This window comes from Gymnoscopelus microlampas (genome assembly GCF_963454915.1).
Source record: "Gymnoscopelus microlampas genome assembly, chromosome: 19".
NCBI lineage: Eukaryota > Metazoa > Chordata > Actinopteri > Myctophiformes > Myctophidae > Gymnoscopelus > Gymnoscopelus microlampas.
The window spans coordinates 26,778,164-26,802,912 of NC_139956.1; the positions used below are offsets into that span (position 1 = coordinate 26,778,164).

Genomic DNA, 24,749 nt, shown 5'->3' on the forward strand with positions numbered 1-24,749 from the left:
CACACACACACACACACACACACACACACACACACACACACACACACACACACACACACACACACACACACACACACACACACACACACACACACACACACACACACACACACACACACACACACACACACACACACAGAAAGGCAGAGAGTAACAAGAAAAAATAATCTTGTGTCTTGTGTCTTGTAAATCTAAGTGTTTAACACAGGCATCTTCTCTCAAGGAAACTGTTAACACAACAACAGGCCGTGTCTGTCTGCCTTATTGTGCATTTACAAGGCCAGCCATAGTGTGCTGATAAATGTACGGCCAAGGTACGAACTACGAACATATCTGTTGCTACTGTAGTCTATTGTGATGTACAGCATACTAGACAATATAATGTATTTACACAATAACAAGGGACACTTACATGTCCACATAATAGTGAAGGTAACTATATCCCTTAATTTAATATAACAAGTATTTGTGTGTGTGCGTGTGTCTGTATCTTACCACTAAAAATACTCAGCACTTGTCAGGGCTGATCCAATGCCACACACACATACACACACGTGCGCATGCGCACGCGCACACGCACATGCACACGCACACACACACCTGTCCACGGTTGCTACCTTTGTCACGCGGCTGTCCACAATCATGTCCTGCTCACATAAATACTCACAGTACACACATGCACCTACAGACAGCGATACATCATGCTTATAAACAACATGCATTGCTCCCACTCTAAAGGCCACCGAGTTCACACACTGTGCACAAACACACACACAATCTTACATGTCTATTCTGCCCTACAAAGCCAAAGTGCAGCAACTACGTTTTTGGACACACCAACTTATTTGTGCATCCCAAAGGCCAAATTAGCCTTCTTGATTTTGGGGGACGAACAATTACCTCAAGAACAGATGTACATTTATTGTAATATCACTTATATGCCGATATCTCATTTGGCTGACCAGTTGAATCACTTTTAAACCCATTCTTCAGTGATTTTTTCCCCCTTAGTTACTGCACTTGCCACTTTAGCTTTGATCTCTCACCCGTACACACATGACACAACCTTCAGTTCACTTCACACAAAACAATTTTACAACCCTCAACACCAAAACGCAAGCCTTACAGACGTAAGAATAGCTCCATTATTCTGAGCATGCACGCCGGGGGCACCTGTTTGATAATAGTATTTATTGGAGGGGAGATGGAATGCACAACCTTTCACCCACACAGTGAAGGAACAATGGCTCCCGTTGCCAGTACGGCCGCCAGATACCAAAGCTCTGCCAACATAACTGACGGGGTTCACGCTCACCTCGCCGCGACACGCACCTCTCACCTGACTTAGAGGAGGGAATTCACAGCTATATTACTATGACCTCACGGTTCGAATGGTCATTACAAATATCGGCAATCAATGCCAAGGTCTCTGTTCTACTACTGGTCGTGGTTGCTTTTAACATTAGCAAAAGCAACATTTGGGGAATTTCTATAAAGTAGAAGTGAAGTTAATTTAAAAATGGAGCTGGGAACAACGATTCAGCGTGGCTAATACGGAACAAAATATAATCCCTATTTTGGGGCGATATTTGGAAAAAATAGCAACACTCCACTTTTTCCTCAACACCAAATAGAGCCCTGGGAGGGGGGGGGGGGGGGGACCCCGGTCAAGTATATGGGGTTTAGGCATAGAGTTATAATATATCTAGAGAGCTGCCCCGCCCCCAGCTATTCATTTAAATGAAAGTTGCTCACTGGCGTTTGAAGCACCCGGAAGAACGCTCTACACTCTTGCAATCCCAGATTTGACCACCAGGCGATGGTAGCTTCACTGTTGTACCGTGGGGCTCTGGGGGGCTTGGGTTTAAGTGGTTAAATTGTAGTTCACATGTACTGTAAGAAACCTGACCAGCTGTGTCAATCTATCAGCAGACAATGAAACAGACGTGCTGTACTTCTGTTTGTTGTTTGTCCATCTGTCCCAACTGTTACACTGAAGCTCCTCCTCTTTGGCTCTTTACTCTTGACCACGTGGCTCCTCCTCCTATCCCTGACACCTTGTGTTTAGGGTTAGGATCCGGAAACGGAGGAATGCCGGATCCATTGAAAAAACGGAATCGGTTCCATCACATTTGGAACCGTTTTCCGGAAAAGGTTTTTCTCACACTCTCAGAGGCTGGTGTGTGGACTTCACGTCTGCTATACAATTAAAGTGCCAGTGGTTCTCAAACTTAAAAATGTCAACAACCATTATAACTCTGAGAGTGTACAATTGGAACCAAATGGACCTGTAAGGGTCCATTTGGTTCCATTTGTACATTCTCAGAGTTAGACCTGTACGGGTCCATTTGAAACCGTTAGAGGGAACCGTTAAGGAATTGGACCGTTAAGAGGAACAGGTATCGTTAAAATCCTAAAGGATCCCGACCCTACTTGTGTTCATCTCTAAAATGTATAGAATAAGTCGTTTTCCAAACAATAAATGGCTCTGTGATTGGAATAGTGTGTGTGGATTTCCTACAACTAGCTTTAGGCTACAACAGCAGCCCATCAATCAAGATGTTGCACAATCAACTGTTCTGCTTGCACAAAACCTAAGAAAGTTAGTTTCTTCTTAATTTCTTATGTTTCTTAATATTTCATTAAATATAAGCAAGACATCCTAAGTGCAAAGGGCAGTTTAATTCAAGATGCTTGAGACAAATGGCCACACATTTAAGATACTGATTAAAACAATATCACTTAAATTCACCTTTTCAAACGTGCATGTATATACAGTATCTGTATGCAAGACACAATGTTATATATTACAAAAAAAAAAAAAGTGGGTAAGTAGCACTACTGTATGTTTGACTGTGGCGCACCATAGGCTATCAGCTGTTTGCAATCACAGAACAGGAAGATGTAATGTTGCTTTCTTCAAGGATTAAAAGAAAAAAGCCAGTGGGATACAATTGTATTTACCTTTCTTTAAGGAAAAAAATATTTGGACACTCTCTGCTACAAATATGCATTTGATATATGTAGTGGTTGAGATGAAGTGAAAAGAGTTTGTTTAATATGCCAAACAGTATAGGCTACACTGACTTTTTCAACTTCACACAGCTGCTGCTGCTACAATGTATTCCTCTGACAAAGCAAACTCAAGGAAATCACCCACTGGCAAGGAATTTGTCAGAGCGGCAATTCACACCTGACATCATACCCTGGTCCCAGGAAACCTGTACTGTTTTAGATCCTCTTGTAAACAATACCCAACTCGAATTCCTTCACTGAGTTTCAACAGCTGATATGGTGGTAGGAGGTGTGTGTGTGTGTGTGTGTGTGTGTGTGTGTGTGTGTGTGTGTGTGTGTGTGTGTGTGTGTGTGTGTGGTAGGGGTACAACAGGTGTGGCTGAAGAGCCACTAACCCCCCCCCCACCCTGGCTCCTTACCACCCCCCTCTCCCCTTCCCCATTACCCTCTTCTCCAGCTGGGTTTTAAATATCCCCCCCTCTTTTACACCGAGACCCCACGCCGCCGGACATGGGTGCCTACGTACGCAGAGGGACGAATTGGGACTATGACATAAGAGCCGATCTGTGAGCCAATCCTTTTCCAGTTTCTTCCCTCTCCCCAACAGCCCTTAATGCACCCACCTCCGACGTTGTACCCCACCCTACATCTCTGACGCCACACCCCACAGCTCCCCCGTCAACCTCTAAACAACCATTACACCGAAACACAGGGGTGGGGAACCGCCTGGGGGCACCACCACCCACCGTGCTACCAACTTCCTTCTCATGCCTCTCATCTCATTCTTCTCTAGGCTATACATTTCAGACATGACATCATGTCAGTCTCAAGGGGTATATCGGGGCAACGTCTTTGTAAAACATTGACAAGTGTATGACATACATTAGTTATGAGAAGGAGTCAGCCCAGAGTACACATATAGTAAGTAATGCATCTCTTAGTGTGTGTTCTTTAAGACACACACTAAGAGAAACTAAAGATAACAAGGCTGAAACCTAGACATGAATGTGAATTTGTAAGAGGGATAGTCAGTCTTTAAAGTTAATTCCTAGATATGAAATCTGCAATTTTCTGCAGCGGTCCTATAGTATTTGTTATTTTGGCTGTTTATATACAGTAGAAGATATACTCTCCCAAAATAACAAATATTACTAGGACCACTGCAGAAAATTGCAGATGTACGTTTCAAACATACATACACATGCATACATACATACATACATACACACTTAAGTTTAAGCTAAGTAGGGACTAAGCCCCGATCAAATCACCCAAAACATGTCAGAGTATGGGACGCCATTGGCGACCCCTCATTGGCTGGCTTTTAGCCAATAGGGAGAAACGGGAGAAATTGAAAAGGTGATAACGTGAGTAAGTGACGACTAGTTACAGGATCTGTTTATTGACAGCTTGTAAACATTTGTCAGGTGAGAACCAATCCAAACATCTTTAGCTGTGCATCATTCAACTGGCAGTCCCCAACATCAGTAAGTTAGTTAAATGAACGAGGGATGGGGATTATTGCTATATATGCGATTGGCTAGTCTGTTGTTATGCCAACTGCCTGAACAATGCAGTTGCTTCATCATTCAGTGAATGTCAGTCAAAGGCTCTCTGTTGGGCTGGCCTTGGTGGTCCAGCTAAAAATCTTTACATCTTTCTGTTCTGAAATAATAATAATAAAAAAATATATTACGGAAATAAAATATAATAGTACAATAAAAAGCAAACTGACTGAAATAGAAGTGTAGAGGAATGTGCATTGATTGAATACTTTATTAGTCTGCAATGTAAACAGCACGAAGTACAGTCAGACATTTGGGCTAAAAGGATAACATTGCATAGCATTGCATCAGAAAAAAAAGTTAGAATGTCCACACAGAGGCTTATGGTGCAAAAACTATACAAACACTAATATGAAAAGTGCTGAAGCAACCGAAAAAGTGCAACAAGAAGAAATAGCCACTTTGTTGGTAGTGTGGGTGTGTTTTCATGACATTACCACTATATTAGATAGGATGCTAGAGGGGATATGATTTGAAGGATGGCAGAGAGAGGTGCTGACTCATCAGGAGACGGCAATTCAGGGCAATTTAGAGCAGGAGGTAATACAAATAGGTGCCCGCACTAGTCTAAATGAAGCTGCAGTAACTGATTAATTTATTCATTAATGGTGAGAAAAGGCAATTTAAATAGTTACTAAAGAAAGAACATTTTAAGTAATCTACTATTTCAGCTAGTCCAAGACCACTTGTTTTACACCCTGTTGACTGGGGGTCCCCCAGGGGTCTATACTTGGTAACCTTTTTTTTTCTCTCACAAATCTATTAGCCGAATATAGCCAATATGGTGCGTTGCGAGCTTTAATGTAGATGCTATTTTTGCTGAATGTTCCCACATTTTTGCTGAATGTTTGCCTGTTATGAGCCCAGATTAGGGACGATACGGTTCACGTGGTAATGAGTATAAGGATAAAGGCTCTATGATACTGCACTTTTCAAGCTACATTTGTGCTGAATGAACAGAACAGAAAATGAAAGGTCTCCTAACCCTAATTTCAACCAGCATGTGTTGAAGCGCTCCCTGGTGCAGAGGGATCACAGTGGACAAGAGGAGACTGAGAGATATTAGCCCACAAAGACTGCTGACATGGGCCTATTGTCAACCATCTCATGTGTAGGGCCCGAGTCCAAATATGAATATTCATGTCTATATTTAGAGGATCAAAGGCTAGGACAACTTTGCCAGCATTGTGTGTGTGTGTGTGTGTGTGTGTGTACGCGCGCGCGCGCACGCACACGTATGCCATGCTGTGGGTAAAAGGGATTCTAGTGAGCTAGACATGACGCAACAGCTCTATCCCCCGTCGCCACAACCACACACACACACACACACACACACACACACACACACACACACACACACACACACACACACACACACACACACACACACACACACACACACACACACACACACACACACACACACACACACACACACACACACACTAGCCTACTAAGATTTGCGTAAGACTTGCACACAAGACTCTTACACAATGACTACACTTATTAACAAATCAGTTATAAATTTGGGAGGCAATGTCACACGTTACATTCGCAGTAGCAGTGCACCGGATGGAACAATAATGTGTGATTAATCTGTCCCCCTATAACATAGAAATAGAATCAATAGAAACAACCCACACACAAACAAAACATGAATCCACATAATACAAGCAAGGAATATGTATGCTAATAAAAGTGCTATCATAAACAATAGAAAACTGATTCTGTCAATCACCAGGCCATCTTTTCTTGTGCATTATCATCGTCATGGTTTAATTCCCAATTTCAAACACTACTTAGTTCTGTCCCATTACAGTATATTCCTTCCCCTCACTGCATGGTGCAGTTTGCTGATGTCAAAGCAAAGCCAAAACTGTCGGCAAGAGGCCTGCGTTCTCCAGAAGTGTGTCCTTGTGTGTGTGTGTGTGTGTGTGTGTGTGTGTGTGTGTGTGTGTGTGTGTGTGTGTGTGTGTGTGTGTGTGTATGTGCACACATGAATGAGTGAGTGTTGGTGTGTGTGATTTGCAGCTCTGGCACAATCATCAGATGTCTGGCTTTATAGATGTGAGAGAAGAGTAAACAGGGATGCTGGAGGACTGGAGGGTTTGGCTGCACAAACAGTGTTCATGTAGGTGACGGATAAGCTCTTTTTTTTTGCTATTTGTTAATCCGTGGCAAGCATCTAAACGCTAAGCATGCGGTCGCACACACCCCGACTTTACTGTGACACTATTTCCCTGCCCTCTCCGTTGTCAACTTTTTAGCCATTTTAACAAAAGGATTGATGTGAAATCGTTTTGATTGATAGCGGAGAACAAAAGGTGAGCGATTCAGGTTCAGGGTTTGGCAGAGGCGGTAGCAGCAGTGGCATGCTCCGTCCTTCATCATTTACTGTGCCTTGGGCGCCCTGAGTGACAATGAGGCAGACAAATTGGCTCAACAAGGTGCCAGAGATTTATGACCGTGCGCCTGGCCTAGGGGTGGGGAGGAGGGGGAGGAGGGGAGGAGGAGGAGGTGAGCGGGGTTCTAATTTCAGTGGTGCAGTTCGCTCTCTGAAATAAGCTGCAAAACTGTCCAGGCATCTCTTGAATCAGCTAATTCCACTTCGACAGGAGACTTGATCATGGCGGCTGACATTGACAAGTGACCTACCAGAAGGTTGTCAATGCTAAAGAACAAATCATTAAATAATAAAGGAGTATTAGCCACACACTCGTAGCTGCCCATGCCAGTTTATTGCTATCAAAACTATGTGATATCAATACATTCATTTGCATGTGGGGGGGGGGGGATAATCAACAAAAAAGTCTTCGTCAACTAAGACCAAACCGACAGATTCATGGATTAATTGACTAGGAGGGGACAGCCCTAATGGTAACCTGTGACAAGCCTAGATTTTCCCTACGATTCATATTACATAAAGAGCTAGTCATGGTCGACCTTGAGACCAGTTATTCAGCCAAATCGACAAATCTCATCCAATTTGGACTACAATCTACTGTTGCTGTGTAAAAGAAGACCTCAATTAACAGCAAATAAGAATTTCCGAAACTCAACTGTTATAACATTGGCCCACTATTATCAAAAGGATCGAACGCAATAAAGCTGACCGCTTATCTAAATTTTGGTCCAAATATATATGTATATATCTATATTTGATGTTAATATGATGTTAATTAATGTAGCTTCTTACAGTTATACAATATAAGTAGGTTATAACACTATTTTCAATGTAATATTATTTATAAGCTGTAAAGCATTCTTATTTAAAACTGTTCCTGGTACAGTTAAGATTTGATGAACTGAATGAGATACACTCATATCGGTGATATGCTCAAAACAGAAACATTAAGTGAAGAATGAACATTCAGTTACATCATCATTCAGTTACATGATCTTACATCAGTTTCAAAACTGTCCAGAAAGATGTTATGGCAACTTGTTAGCATGACATCATGCTAATGTGTTGTCTTGTCAATGCACTTCCTGGATTAACACATCGAGTTTGATTCCTAATAAAAAATATCATTCTATTCAGTATTTCTGTCACAGGCCTGTCCATGTCAGCAACTCACTCATACCTATTATATGCAAATAACCTTGATTCCTAGTTAGCTGAGGATAGCTCTTAACAAAGACTAGCTCCGTAATAGGTAGATTATTTGGCCAAGTACATTTGCAGAGACCGGAATTTGTCCCAGTGGGCATTTACTGAATCACCCCTGGGGGGAGCAGTTAGGGGATAGTGCCTTGCTCAAGCTCACTATGACATGATGCCAGAATCAAACCGGGACCCTTTCCCATTCCAGGGGATTGTCCCTATGTGTCGGTGACATTATTAAATACAGCTTAATACCCCACAACTTGTAACCTTGTTTGATCAAATAACACGGCACAAGTGACTATGACATGAGGTAACACATTACTGTCATATGTTTGTGTCCAGTGTTTGTTCTGTTGTTACTGAGGCCATAAACTCGACAGCTTGCACCTGCAGTATCTGCTTCCTTATATAACACCCAGGTCACCATTTGGACCATCAATGGGGGGGAAATGGAACACAACTGTGACCAATATAGCACTATGAATGGGTTTACAGTACACTGATTATACAGAATGCTTTAACACTCATACAGTATATGTAGTTTTGGTTTGGTTGATTTATATTTGTCAAACATCAAATTATGGCAGCATTAACATTGTGTAAAAACTCATCCTCATTGCCATTTGCCACTAATGAAGATTCCAAATGCGTAACAGGATCCTCTTTGGCTCATGTGAACGAATGTGCCACTGGAATAGAATCTACAGTAATTCTAGCATGGTACAGTACATCAAAATGGTGTTCAAAAACAATTTACTACACGTCATATAAACACTTAATATTTCAAAAGTGGTGAGGAGCCATTTTTGCTCTCCCACACACACACACAGTGATAGAGGACGGCTCCGATCAGATCCAAGATGGCCACCCATCAGTCAGCGGTTCTACTTTCACTCTCTGCATTCTGACAATGTGGGTGTATAGTGTGTCCTGCCTTCAGCATTGCGACGAGACTTTGAAATATAACTACCGGTATGTCTTCACACTCCTGAGAAGTCAAACACGCGTATCCTCTTAAAACACAAAGCTGTACGCCAATTTTTCACTCGGAAATGTACCTTGTGAGCAGCATATAAGTGATTGTATCGGAAGCACGCGCACGTGCAGTCGTGCACGCACGCCACACACACACACACACACACACACACACACACACACACACACACACACACACACACACACACACACACACACACACACACACACACACACACACACACACACACACACACACACACACACACACACACACACACACACACACACACACACACACACACACTCCTCAGCCCTTCGTGTGGCCTCCTGTGGCTGCCCTAAAGCAGTTTATAGAAGCCTCCCTACATGGACACAGCTTCTGGAATAGCAACTGCTATTTGATCTGACTACAGCAGGCAGTCTCACCTCTCTTCTTACTTTTACCCCCCATACACTCTAGACATAACTCACCAGTACAGTGTATTCATTAATCCTATCCTGATCTTATTAGTTATTATTATCACAGTCATCTCCTTTTATGTATACTTGTATTGTATATCTATTTCAAGTGGCATCTACTGTTTCCCTTCCTTAACATTGTACATCTTCAGTCAAATGACCAATTAAAAACAAACCAGTGTCATTTCATTATTTGGCAATTGTTTGATTTTGTTGCTTGGCTGTCTTCCTATGTGTGAGATTTATGTTCTTTGTTTATAAAACGAATAAAATTATTGAAAAAAGAAGAATGACTAAACAGTGTGTGACATGATTTAAAAAAGTAATATATTATTGTGGAGAATCTGCAAAACATTTACTCAGTCAGATCAGACAACCACTATACTCGAAAATGCTTCATAGAAATAAAAAGGAAATAATATGCTAGCTTCTTTGCACGAAATATTTTGCAGGGTTCATGGCTCACATCGGTAGAGGGGCTAAGGTTCCTGCACTGGTGGTGGTGTTGGGATCACATGACCCTGACAAAGTGAATCATGGGTGTGAATCTAAGATGTCCGCTCCAGTGCGTCCAGGAATTAGGTGAGTGGGTAAGGTGAGTACACCTCTATGGAGCTGGACTAGCAAGGCAAAATGTCTCCTTAACTACTTCAACTGTAGTGTAGATACTTCATTGACTGGTGTGTCCCCCAGGTGTGTATCCTTGCCCCACTCCTTTTTTCCCTCTACACCAAATCTCTTTGCTCAAACTACCCTTATCTACAGTACAAGCTCACAATGTGTCGCAACATTATGCATTGTGAGCTTGTATATCTGCTATTTTCACTGAATATTATATTATTATGACATGCCCAGATTAAGGAGATTAAGGAGTAATATCTTAATATTTGTACTAATTTCCAAGATTAGGGTCTGGATGAAGGGGGAGGTTGATCTCAATCCAGCACTCACAGACAAAACCATTTAGAGCCCACTTCATAGGCTAATTATTCATCTTTTTCATTGTCTGCAACTACTTAATTCACATTGCAAAAGACATCAAATAGAACAAAATGGGGCTATCCCAATGAACGTTAAATATTTTTATGTAAGAAATCTCTTCTAAGGAGAAGGCATAGCACAGGAAGCCCCTTGGTTGACATGTTATCATAATGGCTAGTTTATACTTTGTTGTACAACGGTACAATGTATAAATTGGGCTCAATGTTGCCATACAGTCCTTTCTCATTATACAGTACATGTATGGAAAGCACCCTAAACAGTGATGGCATTTGGTTCCAGGTCAGAATCACAGACAGTATCTCAGGCAAGTATGGGACTAGTTTGTTGTTGATTGAGTTCAGGAGGGCGTAAGAGGAGAAAAAAACACTTCTGTCTAATAGCAAACAGCTTTTTCAGTGTAACCAATCCTCAGCATGTGCAACCAAGAGTTCACAATCAATGTATTTTTAATAAGAAACTGAGAGCAATTTACTGTACTGAGAAGATAAATGGTGCTGGCAGAATCGATGTGCACGTGCGTATTTATACAATATTATATTATGCTTCTTCTTTTTTTCCTTCTTTTTCTTTTGAGTTACCAAATCATCTTCTTGGATCTATTTGAAGGAGCAGTTCACCCAAACAATTACTTATTTTCTATCAATTACACACCCAATGAAGCCTTGAATTCATGGAGATTATTTAGCTTTTCTTGCATTCCTAAACCAATAATTTGATGACCGGCAGAGTCTCCGGTAGGAGACTCAATTGAGTCTCCATCCTACCGGAGATCAAATTATTGGCTTAGGAATGCAACAAAAACAAAAAAAATCTCCATGACTTCAAGGCTTCATGGGGTGTGTAATTGATTGAAAATAAGTCATTTTTTTGGGTGAACTACTCCTTTAAAGATAAATATAATCTCAGTCTATCTGAATTGCAAAGCTCAATTTCTCAGAGGTGTAAAAACAGTAAAGGGATTGCTGTGTCACAGAGGCTGTCAAATGGGAAGTGACATCAGTGACCTCATGTGGCTTCAGGTCTACTGGCAGAGCTGTAAAACACCAAATCAGATTAGACTACAAGAGATTACATGACACACTATCTCAGGATATCGACTTGCCTACATAGAGATACTGTAGTAGATACATAATTTATACTGCATTGCTGTATACTGCATGACTTCACTCCATTGATACATATTTTTGCCCCCTCCTTTTTAAGCACCATGGAATAGAATAGAATAGAATAGATGAGAAAGTATGTGATTCTTAAGGATAATTCAAGCCTTGCAACATCTTATGATGAATGCACTAGTATTATTGGTCTTAGATTTGATGCTTGATTATCATTATGTATCTATTTTTGTAGACCATATAGTCCAGCGGGGGAAATTCGGTTTCAGATTCAGCCAGTTGATGGCTGCTCAGATGGTTATGATGAGAGCTTGGGCGGGACACCAGTTGTCTTGCTCAGGGACACTTCGACACATAGACTGGAGGCTGGGAGGTGAACCGGTGACCTTCTGACTACTAGAGGTCTGAATAGCATCACAGCTAATAACAGCTAATACATGGTGTATTAGGCTAAAACACAAAAATAAACACCTCTAACTAGGCCTCAGAATTGCTGCTTTGATTAAACTCATTTACACTGCTGACTCCTGACACGGTGAAGCATGGTACTGACCACAAGTGACACTTTTTACACTTCCTGGGACAACAAAATGTCAGCTTAATTTGACCTGATGGGATGCCAATTCCCCCGTGGCTGTACACATAGTGTACATTCACTATCCACTGTTGCTAATGGGCCCAGCTTAGCCAATGAGGCTGCTGCTTGTCCTATGCAATGGATATTTATAGGTTAACGCTAGTAGACAGACTGCTAGCAGGTTAGCAGCTGAACACTCAGACTGACTGTGTGATATTTTAGTTTCCAGACTAGATAATGTGTTCATGAGATTTTGTCTTCTTTCAATCGGGGGCTACGCCACATAAACAACACAACTAGATATTAAAATATGCATGTATGGATGTTATACAGGCCCACACAAGTCCTCTTGTGATACACCTAAAGGAACAAACGCAATAACAACAACAACAACACTTAGTAATTTATAAGAAATACTCATTAACCATCTTCTTTGTTTTCTTTGAGACAAGTATTCTGGCTTTCACATCACAAGAGTTCATCTTCAAACAGGCTATTGATTCTACTGTACAAGAGATGAGTGGTCGTTTTTTTCTGTAAAAAGAAAAAAGGAAAGAGAAAAGAAGGAAGAGAAATCTCTAAGCTTCTTGTGTAGCCTCAGGCAAAGCCGGCATCAATAGGCTTAGATCCTTAACGTAAACATCCATTTTCCACCCACAGCTATCCTGATATAGTATCTCTATTTTGCCTCCAAGTTTTCTGCTGTAGCCTAAGAACTTTTATTCCTGATCTTTCTCTCACCTCGAGTGGGAGAGAGACATTTTGAGTTATGGGTATTTCTGAGTGGGCTACTGTCAAAGGCAGGAGTGATGTAAGACACTTTTTCTACCATAACTCTTTATGTATTTCATTCTTTTTGACATCCCTTGTGTGATGCGTTGTCCCGCACAAGGTTCTGTTGCCAGCTCCTATTAAAGCAGAATTTATCTCTCTCTCTCTCTCTGCCATGCGGGGAATTTGTAGCTAACATTTTGACAATTATGATAATTTTACACCAATGAATGTTGTACAAGTCAGACACGCATGCACACGCACACTCACTCATACACACACACACACACACACACACGCACACGATGACAACCAATGCGAGTACACACAGATTAGCACATGCACATACCAATGCAATCACACATGCACACATATCTAGGCAAGCACAAACACACTGCCTATTTCGAAAGGCTGGTATCAGATTCGACATCACTTTGTGTTGACAAACATTTTATTACTGTGTCAAGTGGTGAGTCGATTTTTCCAGTCAAATCTCAAGGATGGGGGCAGAGAACAGGTGGCGGAGGCCGGGGTTTCCTTTCATATTCATTACACCGCAAAATGATGCTCAATCTATATTTACGGCCTGATATCAGCGCCTTAAGCTGGATTTTACATGCCGAGGAGAGCAGCAGGCATACCGTGACCTACTCCCCCGGGAGGTTGAGAGGTGAAGTTAAATGGAATGGATGGCGTGTTTTGTGCTGGGTTTTAACAAGCAGTGTTCTATCATGTTACAAGTAAGAACCACTTACAAAGAAGAAATGAGGTAACAGCGAGCTAAAGGTGGCATCCAAGAAAAGATATACATGCGGTATGCCACCTCAACAAGTTGAGAGAGAGAGAGAGGGTTAAAAGAGGAGAGAGTGTGGGCAAGAGGAAGTGCTCAACCTGATGGAGGAAGAAAGTGAGAGAGAGAGCTGGAGGAAGGAGAGGGGAGGGAGGGAGGGAGGGCAGGAGGGGAAGGGGTGCACGGCAAGTTGAAAAGTATTTTTAGGTGGATGTGTATTTGTGGGTTTGTGAAACCAACCCGGGGCGTATATCCACTAGCTTTGCCATCTCCCTCTCTCTCTCTCTCTCTCTCTCTGGGTGCTGCCATCTGTTGAGTTCTCTCAGGCTTGTCAAACTGAGAAGGAAGGATCCCCAGCGCTTCCAAGCTTCTAAAAGTGGGGGGCCATTTTGCATAATTCAATGGATCTGCACTCATCTGAAACAATTTGTTGAACTGGCGCTGGGCTGTTGTTACAGTACAAGTGGTTTTGAAACAAGAAAGGTTGTTGTGTAGTTGTAGTATTGTAAATCACACTACAAAGAGAGCTGGTAGTTATTTTCGGCTTCATCCAGCAGGCTTTCAATCACGGTGTGTGTAGGCTAATTGACTGTAAATGACGTGACAGATTTAGCATATGGCTATTTTCAGCTTGTGACCCAGAAGTTGTGGTTTAGAATGGATGGTAAAGAACAGCCATGTACTCCTGACATTGCAGTCATCTAACTGAAGAGATATAATGATTCATAGCCATCAAGTCAGTGGCGGAAAATGTCCCCCTACCAATAAAAGATAAATCACAATTATGACCAGCAATGCCATTGCAGTGACAACCTGTAGCAATGCAATGTAAGGCAGCGTGTGTGTGTGTTTTGTGTGTGTGTGTGTGTGTGTGTGTGTGTGTGTGTGTGTGTGTGTGTGTGTGTGTGTGTGTGTGTGTGTGTGTGTGTGTGTGTGTGTGTGTGTGTGTGTGTGTGTGTGTGTCATGTAAACATAGTCATAAAGCTGAATTGGCTATTGTGCTGTGGTGTGATTGTCCCAGTTTAGGTGGCACACTGACGTCATCTCGGCCCAATGACTTTTAGCACTGACAGCTCATTAAACGCACCTGTTTCACTCATCTCCACGACAAGGCCAGCTGGTCACCAAGACAACCATACTGTCACCCCAAACTGTCAAAGCAGGACTACTGAGTTCTCACTACAGAACGTCGAGGTTTGCGTGGCTTCTGTTTGCATGTCCAATAAAAGACCAAATTAGCATGCATGCAGCGTTTTTTCATATTGCCACTTTCATGACAAATGTGTCTTTTGTTACACAATTCCAACTCTACTTCAGGGACATTTAATTTGCTTTGCTTTATAGGTTTTTATAAATGCACTTTGGGTGGAGTATTCAAGAGTAATTTCCCATTGTGCCAAATGGAGACGTAGCCGTGCGTAAAATTCGCACGTTCTTCCAAGTATAATTTTATTGCTTATCATTCAAATGGTGGACGAGGACTGGGGGGATATATTTAGACCGTCTTCACGAGGCAGTTGGGGGGTAACTGAAAGACAACACTGAGAAAGTTGCACGACTTAAAATATCTGGCTGTAGCTTCCAAAGGAACTTGAAGGGCCAGCTGCTAAAACATCTAATGGCCTCTTTCCCAACCAACCAAACCTCCCACTGTGCACTTAACACTTATCATTCACTGTTTTCATGTAAACAGTTCAACAAATCCCAGGGCCACATTAACATCTTATCAAATTCAATTCATACATTTACATTTATTTCACTCAAAAGAATAATTATTGTTGTGATTACAGTAACACCAGACAATGTGAGGGGGTACTTGACACAGGACACAGGACCCCAATGGAAACAAGCCATAGTGCTTTCTTGGGTTATCCCTTTAGCATCCTTTTGTATGAATCTGTACCTCTGTGCTTTTTATTTTGTTGCAAACTGTTAATAAAGTGTTCCATCAATCAGGGGGTACTGGTGTGATCTGAACGTACCTTCCTCTGCTGCTTCTCCCAGGCCGGGTCCAGCAACAGGTCTCTGTCCCAGTCATCCTCCTGGATCATGTAAATCTGTCCCTCGGTTATCTGGTAGGAGCTGCTGTTGTAGCTCATCATCTGTTCGACTGCCGTCATCTTGCACGCCTCTTGTCAAGGACTTCTTATGTCCTCTATGTTATATGGTAAGAAAAAATAAATGTATCAAAACATAAAACGACGGGCTAAGCTTTCTTGGGGGAACCTCCTCAGGACAGGGGGGGAGAGAGACAAGAGCGAGAGAGAGAATGAAAGAGAGACAAGAGAGACAGAGGGGCTCCACTGGTGCGAGGGTGCCTGTGCGGAGGTGGTGCTCCCACTGCCGCTGCAAGTTGCTCCTTTCCTGGTCAAACGTGGCCCACGTGACCGCACCCCAATAAGTATGGGGACGGGGGAGCGCCCTGAGGTGTCGGGTTCTGACCCTAAACAGGTGTGGAGGGCGGGGCCGTCGGGGGAAGCGGCCGCGTGAGTGGCCAGAAGGCACGTCAGTCACGCCCCTCCACTCCCCCCCACGACCCCCTCCTGCTGAAGGAACCACCATTTTTTATGGTTTGTGCCAACGCACCTGTTGCTGTTAGTGACTCTCAATGGCACACAGTCAGACTGTCCCCGTCCCCCTGGCCTGTCAGACTCAGAAAGTCACCGGCTGGGTGGTTGTTTAAAGTAGTAGTTCTCTAACTTAATGCCATGGACCCCCAAATTGATGTATGTTTGACCACGGACCCCCATCTGAAGATTTTTCAAATTCTTTCAAATATAGCAGATGTACAAGCTCACAGCACGGCACAAAGTGACGCACTGTGAGCTTTACTAAATGGATGAAGTGGTTAAAATGATTGTGCTGCTACACTAACTACTTTTGCTGGGGACCCCCTGGACACCCCCAAGGATCCCATGGGGGTCCCCGGACCCCACTTTGAGAACCAATGGTTTAAATAAATCAGGATCAAAGACACCACCGACCCTCCCACTTCCTTGCTGTCTAATGTGACACTTTGGTTTGCTGAGCCTACAGTATAGCTACACAAAGGAGGTTCATTAGAATGCTTAGGGGGGGGAACACCTTCGTTTGTAATGTTCAGCATGGGTCTTCAACAGGGGGTCCGGGACCCCTAGCGGGTCCTCAAAGTTTCCTCAGGGGGCCCGCCAAATGTGTGTGATAGGAACTTTAAAAGACATTTAATTTTTGTTATTGAGTGTCTGAAAATACACATTAACATGAATCCAACATTATTATCTGTCAAACACATCTATGAAGCCATCGAAGCTGCACCATGGACACAACCCATAGTCACAAGAAAAGTCAGGGGAATACTTCCAGGCTATAGTCTCATATCTCTCAATGGTCAACAGACATTACTGAGACAATAAGCTAAATATAGTGAGCTAGCTTTGAGAACTTCATTATATTGCCCCTCCCCCACCCACAAAAAGCAACAACTCTCATCTAGGGCAGTAGTTCTCAAACATTTTCGTGCCAAGGGAACCCCAAATTGATATATAGTTTGCCACAGACCCCCATCTAAAAATGTGTTGTGCCAGGGATCCACAGAAGAGAAGATTAGTGCTAAAAAATTAAAAAATATAGAAAAAAAATCTAAAATCAAGATTTTTCAAAAATGTTCCAAAATAGCAGCACAAGCTTTCAGCGCGGCACCAAGTGACGCACTGTGAGCTTGTATATCTGCTGTTTTTAAATAGCCGAGGTAACACATTTTGCTGGGGACCCTCTGGAACACCTCCAAGGACCCCTGGGGGTCCCCAGACCCCACTTTGAGAACCACTGATCTAGGGGTCCTTGGCCAGAAGAACGTTGAAGACCCCTGGTTTACAGTGATCCACGAAGCCTCCAGACGAAAGAGGCTGTATGTATGAACCACTTAAACCCCATATGGTTGACCGGAGTCCCTCAGGGCTCTATAGTAGGCTACTATGGTGTCTTTTCTGTTTTCTGTTATTGTGGGCAAGGCTTTTGCTGAAAATAGCCGATTGACAAGCTCACAGCGTTGTGAGCTTGTCCATCTGCTATTTTCTGCGGACAAAGGTCTTCCCCACAATAAGGATGCTGGGGTTTAAGTGGTTAAAGATCATTATCATTGTTGTACTGCTGATGATAATGCATTTCAATAACACACATTTTATTCAAATTGCTATTTTAAAAAATCACAATGAATCACTCACCTAAAATCGTTTTGGAGGTATAGATAGTTACACCTCTAACAGTACCAGATGTATATTTAAATCACAGCAAGCTACATAAACAAAAGAGAAGCAGACATTAATTCTTTCAAAAATCAAATTTATTAGCGATTTCCGGGCAAACCGAACAATGCCCTAAAAGGACATTTTGAGCAATGCAAGAAAAATGACTATAAATGCATACATAAGCCTACACTGTTTAAAGTCAGTTGTATCATGAGTATGTTTGCTCTGTAATTCTTCACTGAAGCATCATTGTATCAAAGGCCGTCTCACCTCCGGCTGAAACGAATGGCCTTGAGTGGTTATGATTTGATTTGCTTTTCAGTCATGAAACCGGATGTGAAAGCATTTCTAGAAGCTGGAATGACTTATTCATGGCATTTAAATGTAACCACACTTGACTTGGTCCATTAACCTATTTGTGGAAGTTTTAGCTAACCGTATAGTAATGTGTAGTTACCATTTGCCGACGGCTGTTCAGAGGAAATCGGAAGAGCAAATTGTGATGCCTGTAAACAAACACGTCATGGTGAGGTGTGGTAGATGAGAAAAATAAAGTGTGATATGCAGTGGTGGGAAAGGACTCAATTATTTTACTTAAGTAAAAGTATCAGTACTGCAATGTAGAAATACGGAATTCAAAATGTACTTGTGTAAAAGTACAAAAGTATTGGTATCAAAATGTACTTAAAGTACCAAAAGTAAGTTCTAAAAAGTTTGAAAATAGCAGAATAGCCTAGGTAATAAATAGGGCCAAAGTGGTTAATGTGTGTGGTTAATATATGTTGTTAATTATGTTAATAATGTATATCTGCAAAGGAACTAGTAACTAAAGTTTTCAAATAATTGTAGTGGAGTAAAAGTACAATATTTGCCTCTGAGAAGTAGTGGAGTAGAAGTAAAAGTATTGAAAATTGGAAATACTCCAGTAAAGTAAAATTACCAAAAAAATGTACTTAAGTACAGTACTTGAGTAAATGTACTTTACACCACTAGTGTTGCCCGGGCCGGGCAACACTGAAGTGTAATCCACGATAAAAGGACCACTGATGGGAAAAGACTTGGGATTCTCTAGTGATTTCACAGACATGTGCCTGTGAGTTGTCAATGAAAATGTCATTAATAGCTGACAGCTGTCCTCTGTCCTACCGCCACACACGTTTGCTGACCCGAGGTTACAGGATAACACTGCTATGCAGATGGCCTAAGTACACATCTGAATCAAGAGGTTTTGAGGACGTGCCAATATGTCAATGTTTTGACCCATGGAGCCAAATGTGTGTTTGGCCATAATGCATATAACAAGGAAATATTGGCAACACTTTCTATGAAGAAAATGCATTCCAGGAATCACTTTCCTTTGCATATATGTCAAAGTCAGTTCTCCAGAACTGGACCACAAAAAAATGTCCATTGCACTAGTATCTATGGTGCATTATGGCTGTTTATAACATCCACAATGCATTATGTTGCTGCTACAAGCCTTCATAATATCTCGTATACTGTATTTGGCCTGTAATACTATATAAAGGTCAAGGATCTGACTAAGCACTAATGGTGCCTTCTGTACACATTACAGAGCAGGGGTCTTCAACCCCTGGGGGGTCCTCAGAGTTACTACAGGGGCCACCAAATCCTTGTGTGATAGAAACCTTTATTTTTATTTTTTTTATTAACCACTTCAACCCTAGCATTGGTATTCTGAGGAGAACTTTAGCTGAAAATAGCCGATCTACAAGCTCACAGCGCCTCGCAGCACGAGGCGTTGTGAGCTTGTAGATCAGCTATGTTTGAGAAGTTTGTTATAGAGGGCTATTTTTGAGAGGTTTGGTATAGAGGGAAAAAAGAGCAGACTAAGTATACAGAGCCAATAGTCAAGTTTACTAATTATTGACCATCACCGGTCGGTAACTCAGAGGGTGTATAAACAGAACCATTATGGGTCTATTTGTACACTCAAAGAGTTAAATGAACACAGAGGATTTTACAGTATGTGATTTCCAACTTACCAGACACTATGAGAACCAATGGTTTCTGAACTGCCTTGATGTGATAGCCCAGCCGCCCCCTTCCCCAAACTCCATCTGCCACTTCAAGAAGCTAAGCATTTTTACCGTATTATAATTATATCAGCATTGCTTAAGCCTATATATCCAGTCTTTACACAGTACAATTCAGTACAATAATTTAACTCTGAAATGGTAAAAAAAAATAAAGAAAAAAGGGGGCCAGTAAGTGGCTATTTTTACACTGTCAGTTTAATTACCACTGGGGATTCTGCTGTTCATCGATGTGCAACCACAGAGACAACATGGTTTGTGACTTCTGTCAAAACTAGTCAAGTGGAACGTTCCCACATGCACATGGCTGTAACCTTCAATACCCTGTGAAAACAAACACAGCCACTTAAAGGGGGTGTACAGCGATATTTTTTGATAAAATAATGGTTAAATGGCTCTAATTTCCGATGGCCTCCCCCCACCTCTCCAGCTCTTTATTAAACATTTTCAGGTCAGGAAATGTTATTACATCATATATTATCTACATTGGAAGTGGTGACGCAATCAAAAATGAGCAGACAAAATTTAAACACTATAACATTGATAATGATTTATTGTCTTTGTGGAGTTCTCTCCCCTGATTGCTTCTGGAGCTGGAGAGATCTGTTACAGACACTCTATTTCGATGATTATCATCTGAATATAGAGCTTTAACTTTTAAGACAAAACTTCTTCTTTTTTTACAAAAACATATCACTCTCACCCTCTTTAACACGTCGCTTTACAATGGCTTTATACAAACGTATTAACCTGTATATGGGAAAGTATTGTAGAAACACAATAATAGAGTGTAAGCATTTCCCCAATATACATACAGTAACACACTTACGACCGGGTAACACAACATTCACACTTACGGAAACATATATACAAGCATGCCTGTGCACACTGTATTTATATTGTGTGACACAAACTATGAGATTGATTGATGTGTTGTGTCGACGAAGCGATCTTCATCAAGTACATCAAGTACCCCGGCATTATTGTGTTCCTAAAATAGCACCCCCATACCTTAACACACGGCTTAATATGGCCGAATAAGGCCTTTGTAAAGTCAAGCGCTCTCCCAAACATCTCATGCAATATGCAGAGCTGTGCTTCTAGCCCGGGCATCTGGAACACACCCAATGAATGTTTAACTGCTGTCCAATACACAGAGGGCAGAAAAGTGAGTGTGTGTGTGTGGCAGGTGTTGGGTTGGGAGGAAGCTGGAAGGCAATGGGGTTTGGCTGTCAGTGTGAGTTTGTGGCTGTGAATATAAAGCAGGGGTTTAGAAACGCGTGGCTGCATTCACCCAAGCGTAGGAAGCCCAGAACTCGACAACATCCTGAGCCTGGAGTGAGGAGTGGGGTGGGCGGGGGGGGGGGGCAGGATGGATTGGGTGTGGGGCAGTGGAGGAAACTATTGGAACACCAGCTGTCCTGATTACGGAGGATGGCACTTTGTTTCTGTCAGTATATCGTTTAACCACTTAAACCCTAGTGTCCCTATTCTGGGTATGTCTTAATAGGTGAAGATTTGGCAGAAATAGCAGATATATAAGCTCACCAATTGTGAGCTTGTAGATTAGCTATTTTCTGTGAAGATATTTGGTCTAGAGGGGAAAAGGAGGGGACCAAGTATTGACCCCTCGGAAGTTGAAATTTAGGGTTTAAGTGGTAAGAAAAAGCAAATGCCAGTTATTGACTTTTAGTTACTCACGTTAAGTAGCCGCTTGGAGAGTTCCCATAGAAGTTCTTACAAAATACAGGGACAACATACACCCAATTAAACTTTAGTGCACCAGCAATGCTAGGATCCACTATTAAAAAAAAAGGTATTTAAATACTTTATTTAAAGTTTTTTGTAATTATGGACAATTGTCATGTCTCTTGCAAGCAGGGTTGGAGTCTACTGTATTTGCTCAAGGCCGCGTCTCTTCCCAGCTAAAAATGCAAGGCACTCTTCTAAAACGTTCGTCCAAAAGCCCAGAGTTGAAAATATTTCAACTCTTGGCGACCAGACGCAAATGCACAGCGCAGAATAGACACACAGCGCCTCGTCACACTGCTACCGTGTTCAGCACCGCGTAAATACGTGGTTCTCCCATTAAAAGCATTTTAAAACAATACACTGCGCTCAGGAAAAAATGCCTTGGTGGACACAGCAATGTGAATTTAAACTACAACTCAGCATTCAACATTCTTTGACAGAACATTTTAGAATAATACATATATATAATTTATATATTCTCAATTCTATTTTGAAACAAACCTGAAGTGAATGCACCATTAACCCCGACTATTCTAGCGACAAAATACTTATAAAAAGACACCACAATAGTTCTCCACCATCAGGACAGTGAGGTTAGGGCGCAAGGGTGACGAACAGGAGACCCAGACGCTACCAACTCACCTTTGCATCAATTCATCTATCCATTCATCCTTTCCTCCTCCTCCTCTCTCAATGACAGGTTAGACAGAGAAAAGGCCACACCCCCTTTGTCTTGACTCGGCCCCCTCTGGTGTACTGCATCTCCCAGCTGTCAGAGCAAACGTCGGAGAACTCAGTCGACTCGCTGTGTGTGTGTTTGTGTGTGTGTGCGCGCATTCAGCTACTGCATTTTATCACAAGGACATTCTAAGCAAATATACACAAACATACAAATCAAGTCGAGAGAGCGCATAACCAGGCAGTTCGGGCTGTTTCCAGCGTGAAAGATATACAGACAGAGGTGCCACACCAGAAAAATCCTATAGGAACTCTGAGATTGTTGAGAATCTGCAGGCGAGCAAGGCCTCATACCCAGGCCTGTCCTATAGGATGTTTCTGACAGGGGACGGAGGAGGCTGTGAGGGGGACCAGGACAAAAGATTTACGAAACCATTCCCGCTGTTAAAAACCTCATAAAATGGAGGTTCGGTTTGTTCAGCTCACTGTGAAATGAGCTCAGTTGGGTATACGCAAACCTGAAAGCAGTGGTGGCAGGACTGAGATGCATTCCTCATACAGAGGACAAACCAGGCGCTTTACTGTTTTTGAAGACAGTTTCAAGCAAAGCAGCTCGTTTCAAGACACCAAAGTCTCTGTATGAAATGTTACTGCATCCGACGGCGGGGCCAACGCACACACCGTCCGTCGTCACGGCCGCGTCTCTATGGTTTCAGGAAGTGGAGGGAGGCAGGGAGGGGTAGGGGGGATGTCAGGTTGGGTCAGGTGAGTGGTTCTGGGAAGTGGGAGTCTGAGCCAGAGCCACGAACCCCCGATCCAAGATGGCGACGGTGGCGGCGACTGGCAAGCGCTTGTTTGGACGGCGGAGAGGTTTGGGGGGAAAAGGGGGGGGGGGGGGGAGGAGGAGGCGCAGATGGGGGTTAAGGAGGAGGGGTTGAAGAGGAAAGGAGGCAGAAAGAGAGAGAGGAGAGGAGAGGGAGGGGCGGCGAATACGGCGGAGGAGGAGTTGACTGGCGGGCAGGAGGTGGGGGAGGATTCCACATGTGCCAAGCGTAGATAGATACGCCAATCAACGAGACAGCAACGCCAACAAACACACTCTCTCTCACACACACACACACACACACACAGCCCTATCTTGCGCGCCGCCTTACCCCTTATGCCTAAACTAATGTCATATTTTACTATTTTGAAAAACATTTGAAAATAGTTCAACTAGCCAATTCACATTGACACGTTGTGAGCTTGTAGATAGGCTATTTCAAATGTTTTTCAAAATAGTAAAAAATTGCTATAAAGGTTTAGGGATAAGGGGTAAGGTGGCGTGTAAGATAGGGCCCACAGTCTCCCTCCATCTGTCACACACACACACACACACACACACACACAGGCCAGCGGGACAGTGAGACAGATAGGGCACGGTCAGTCGTCTGTTGTGCGGATGCGACACAGGACAAAGTCACGTTTTCCCTCGGACTGGTGAGGAGGATATTAGCCCCGCCCCCCCCCCTTCCATCCCAGAACCGCGAAGAAGCTCAAGGCTGTGTGGCATTGCCATCGCAGGACAGGGAAGCGCCACGGAGGTGGGAGGGCGGTGGTGGTGATGGCGGAGGACAGGAGGTCAAGACAGTCAAAAAGGGGGGAGTCGGCAAGGGAAGGGGGGTGAGGCGGGGCGGGGACAGCGCTTGTTTTTTTTTGTTGGGGTTTTTTGATTTACCTTGGTGGTGGAGAGAGAGAACAAGTTCCCGCGTGCCGTGGCGCCACGCTAAAAGTCTTCCCCCCTCGTGGCCGGCGCAGCCCCAACGCTCGTGCGCAGGCGCGCACGGCGTGGGCCGTCGTCCCAGACGGGCCTGGTGACCTAATTCAGTTGAGACAGTTAGTCAGAGCTGCACTTATCAGCGTGGCTGGGTGGCAGAGATACAAGATACTTCACATGCAGGGTCAAAAAGAGTCATAGTAGAGAGACACACACACACACACACAAACAGGGTGGTACAGGGTTGGTTCTCGGTGGTGGAAGAAGGAAGAACAGACCAGCGCACACCCCTCAAACCCCAGCCACAGAACTGCCCCACAGATCAAAATGCACCCAGGCCATTCTATCTGTGCGCCTCTCCCCAGTCCCAGCTCTCCAGATCAAACTTTGTATGTATATAC

The 24,749-nt window shown here is 43.0% G+C and overlaps 1 protein-coding gene across 1 annotated transcript in view; it reads right to left on the reverse strand.

The window, feature by feature from the left end:
• Nucleotides 1-16,248, reverse strand: part of actn3b (actinin alpha 3b) — a 43,343-nt gene extending 27,095 nt beyond the window's left edge. Inside the window, exon 1 of the mRNA XM_084043384.1 lies at nt 15,862-16,248. Within this exon, the coding sequence (XP_083899510.1) occupies nt 15,862-15,999 (138 nt within the window). The 5' untranslated portion in view covers nt 16,000-16,248. The remainder of the gene's footprint in view (nt 1-15,861) is intronic.
• Nucleotides 16,249-24,749: the final 8,501 nt, after the last annotated feature.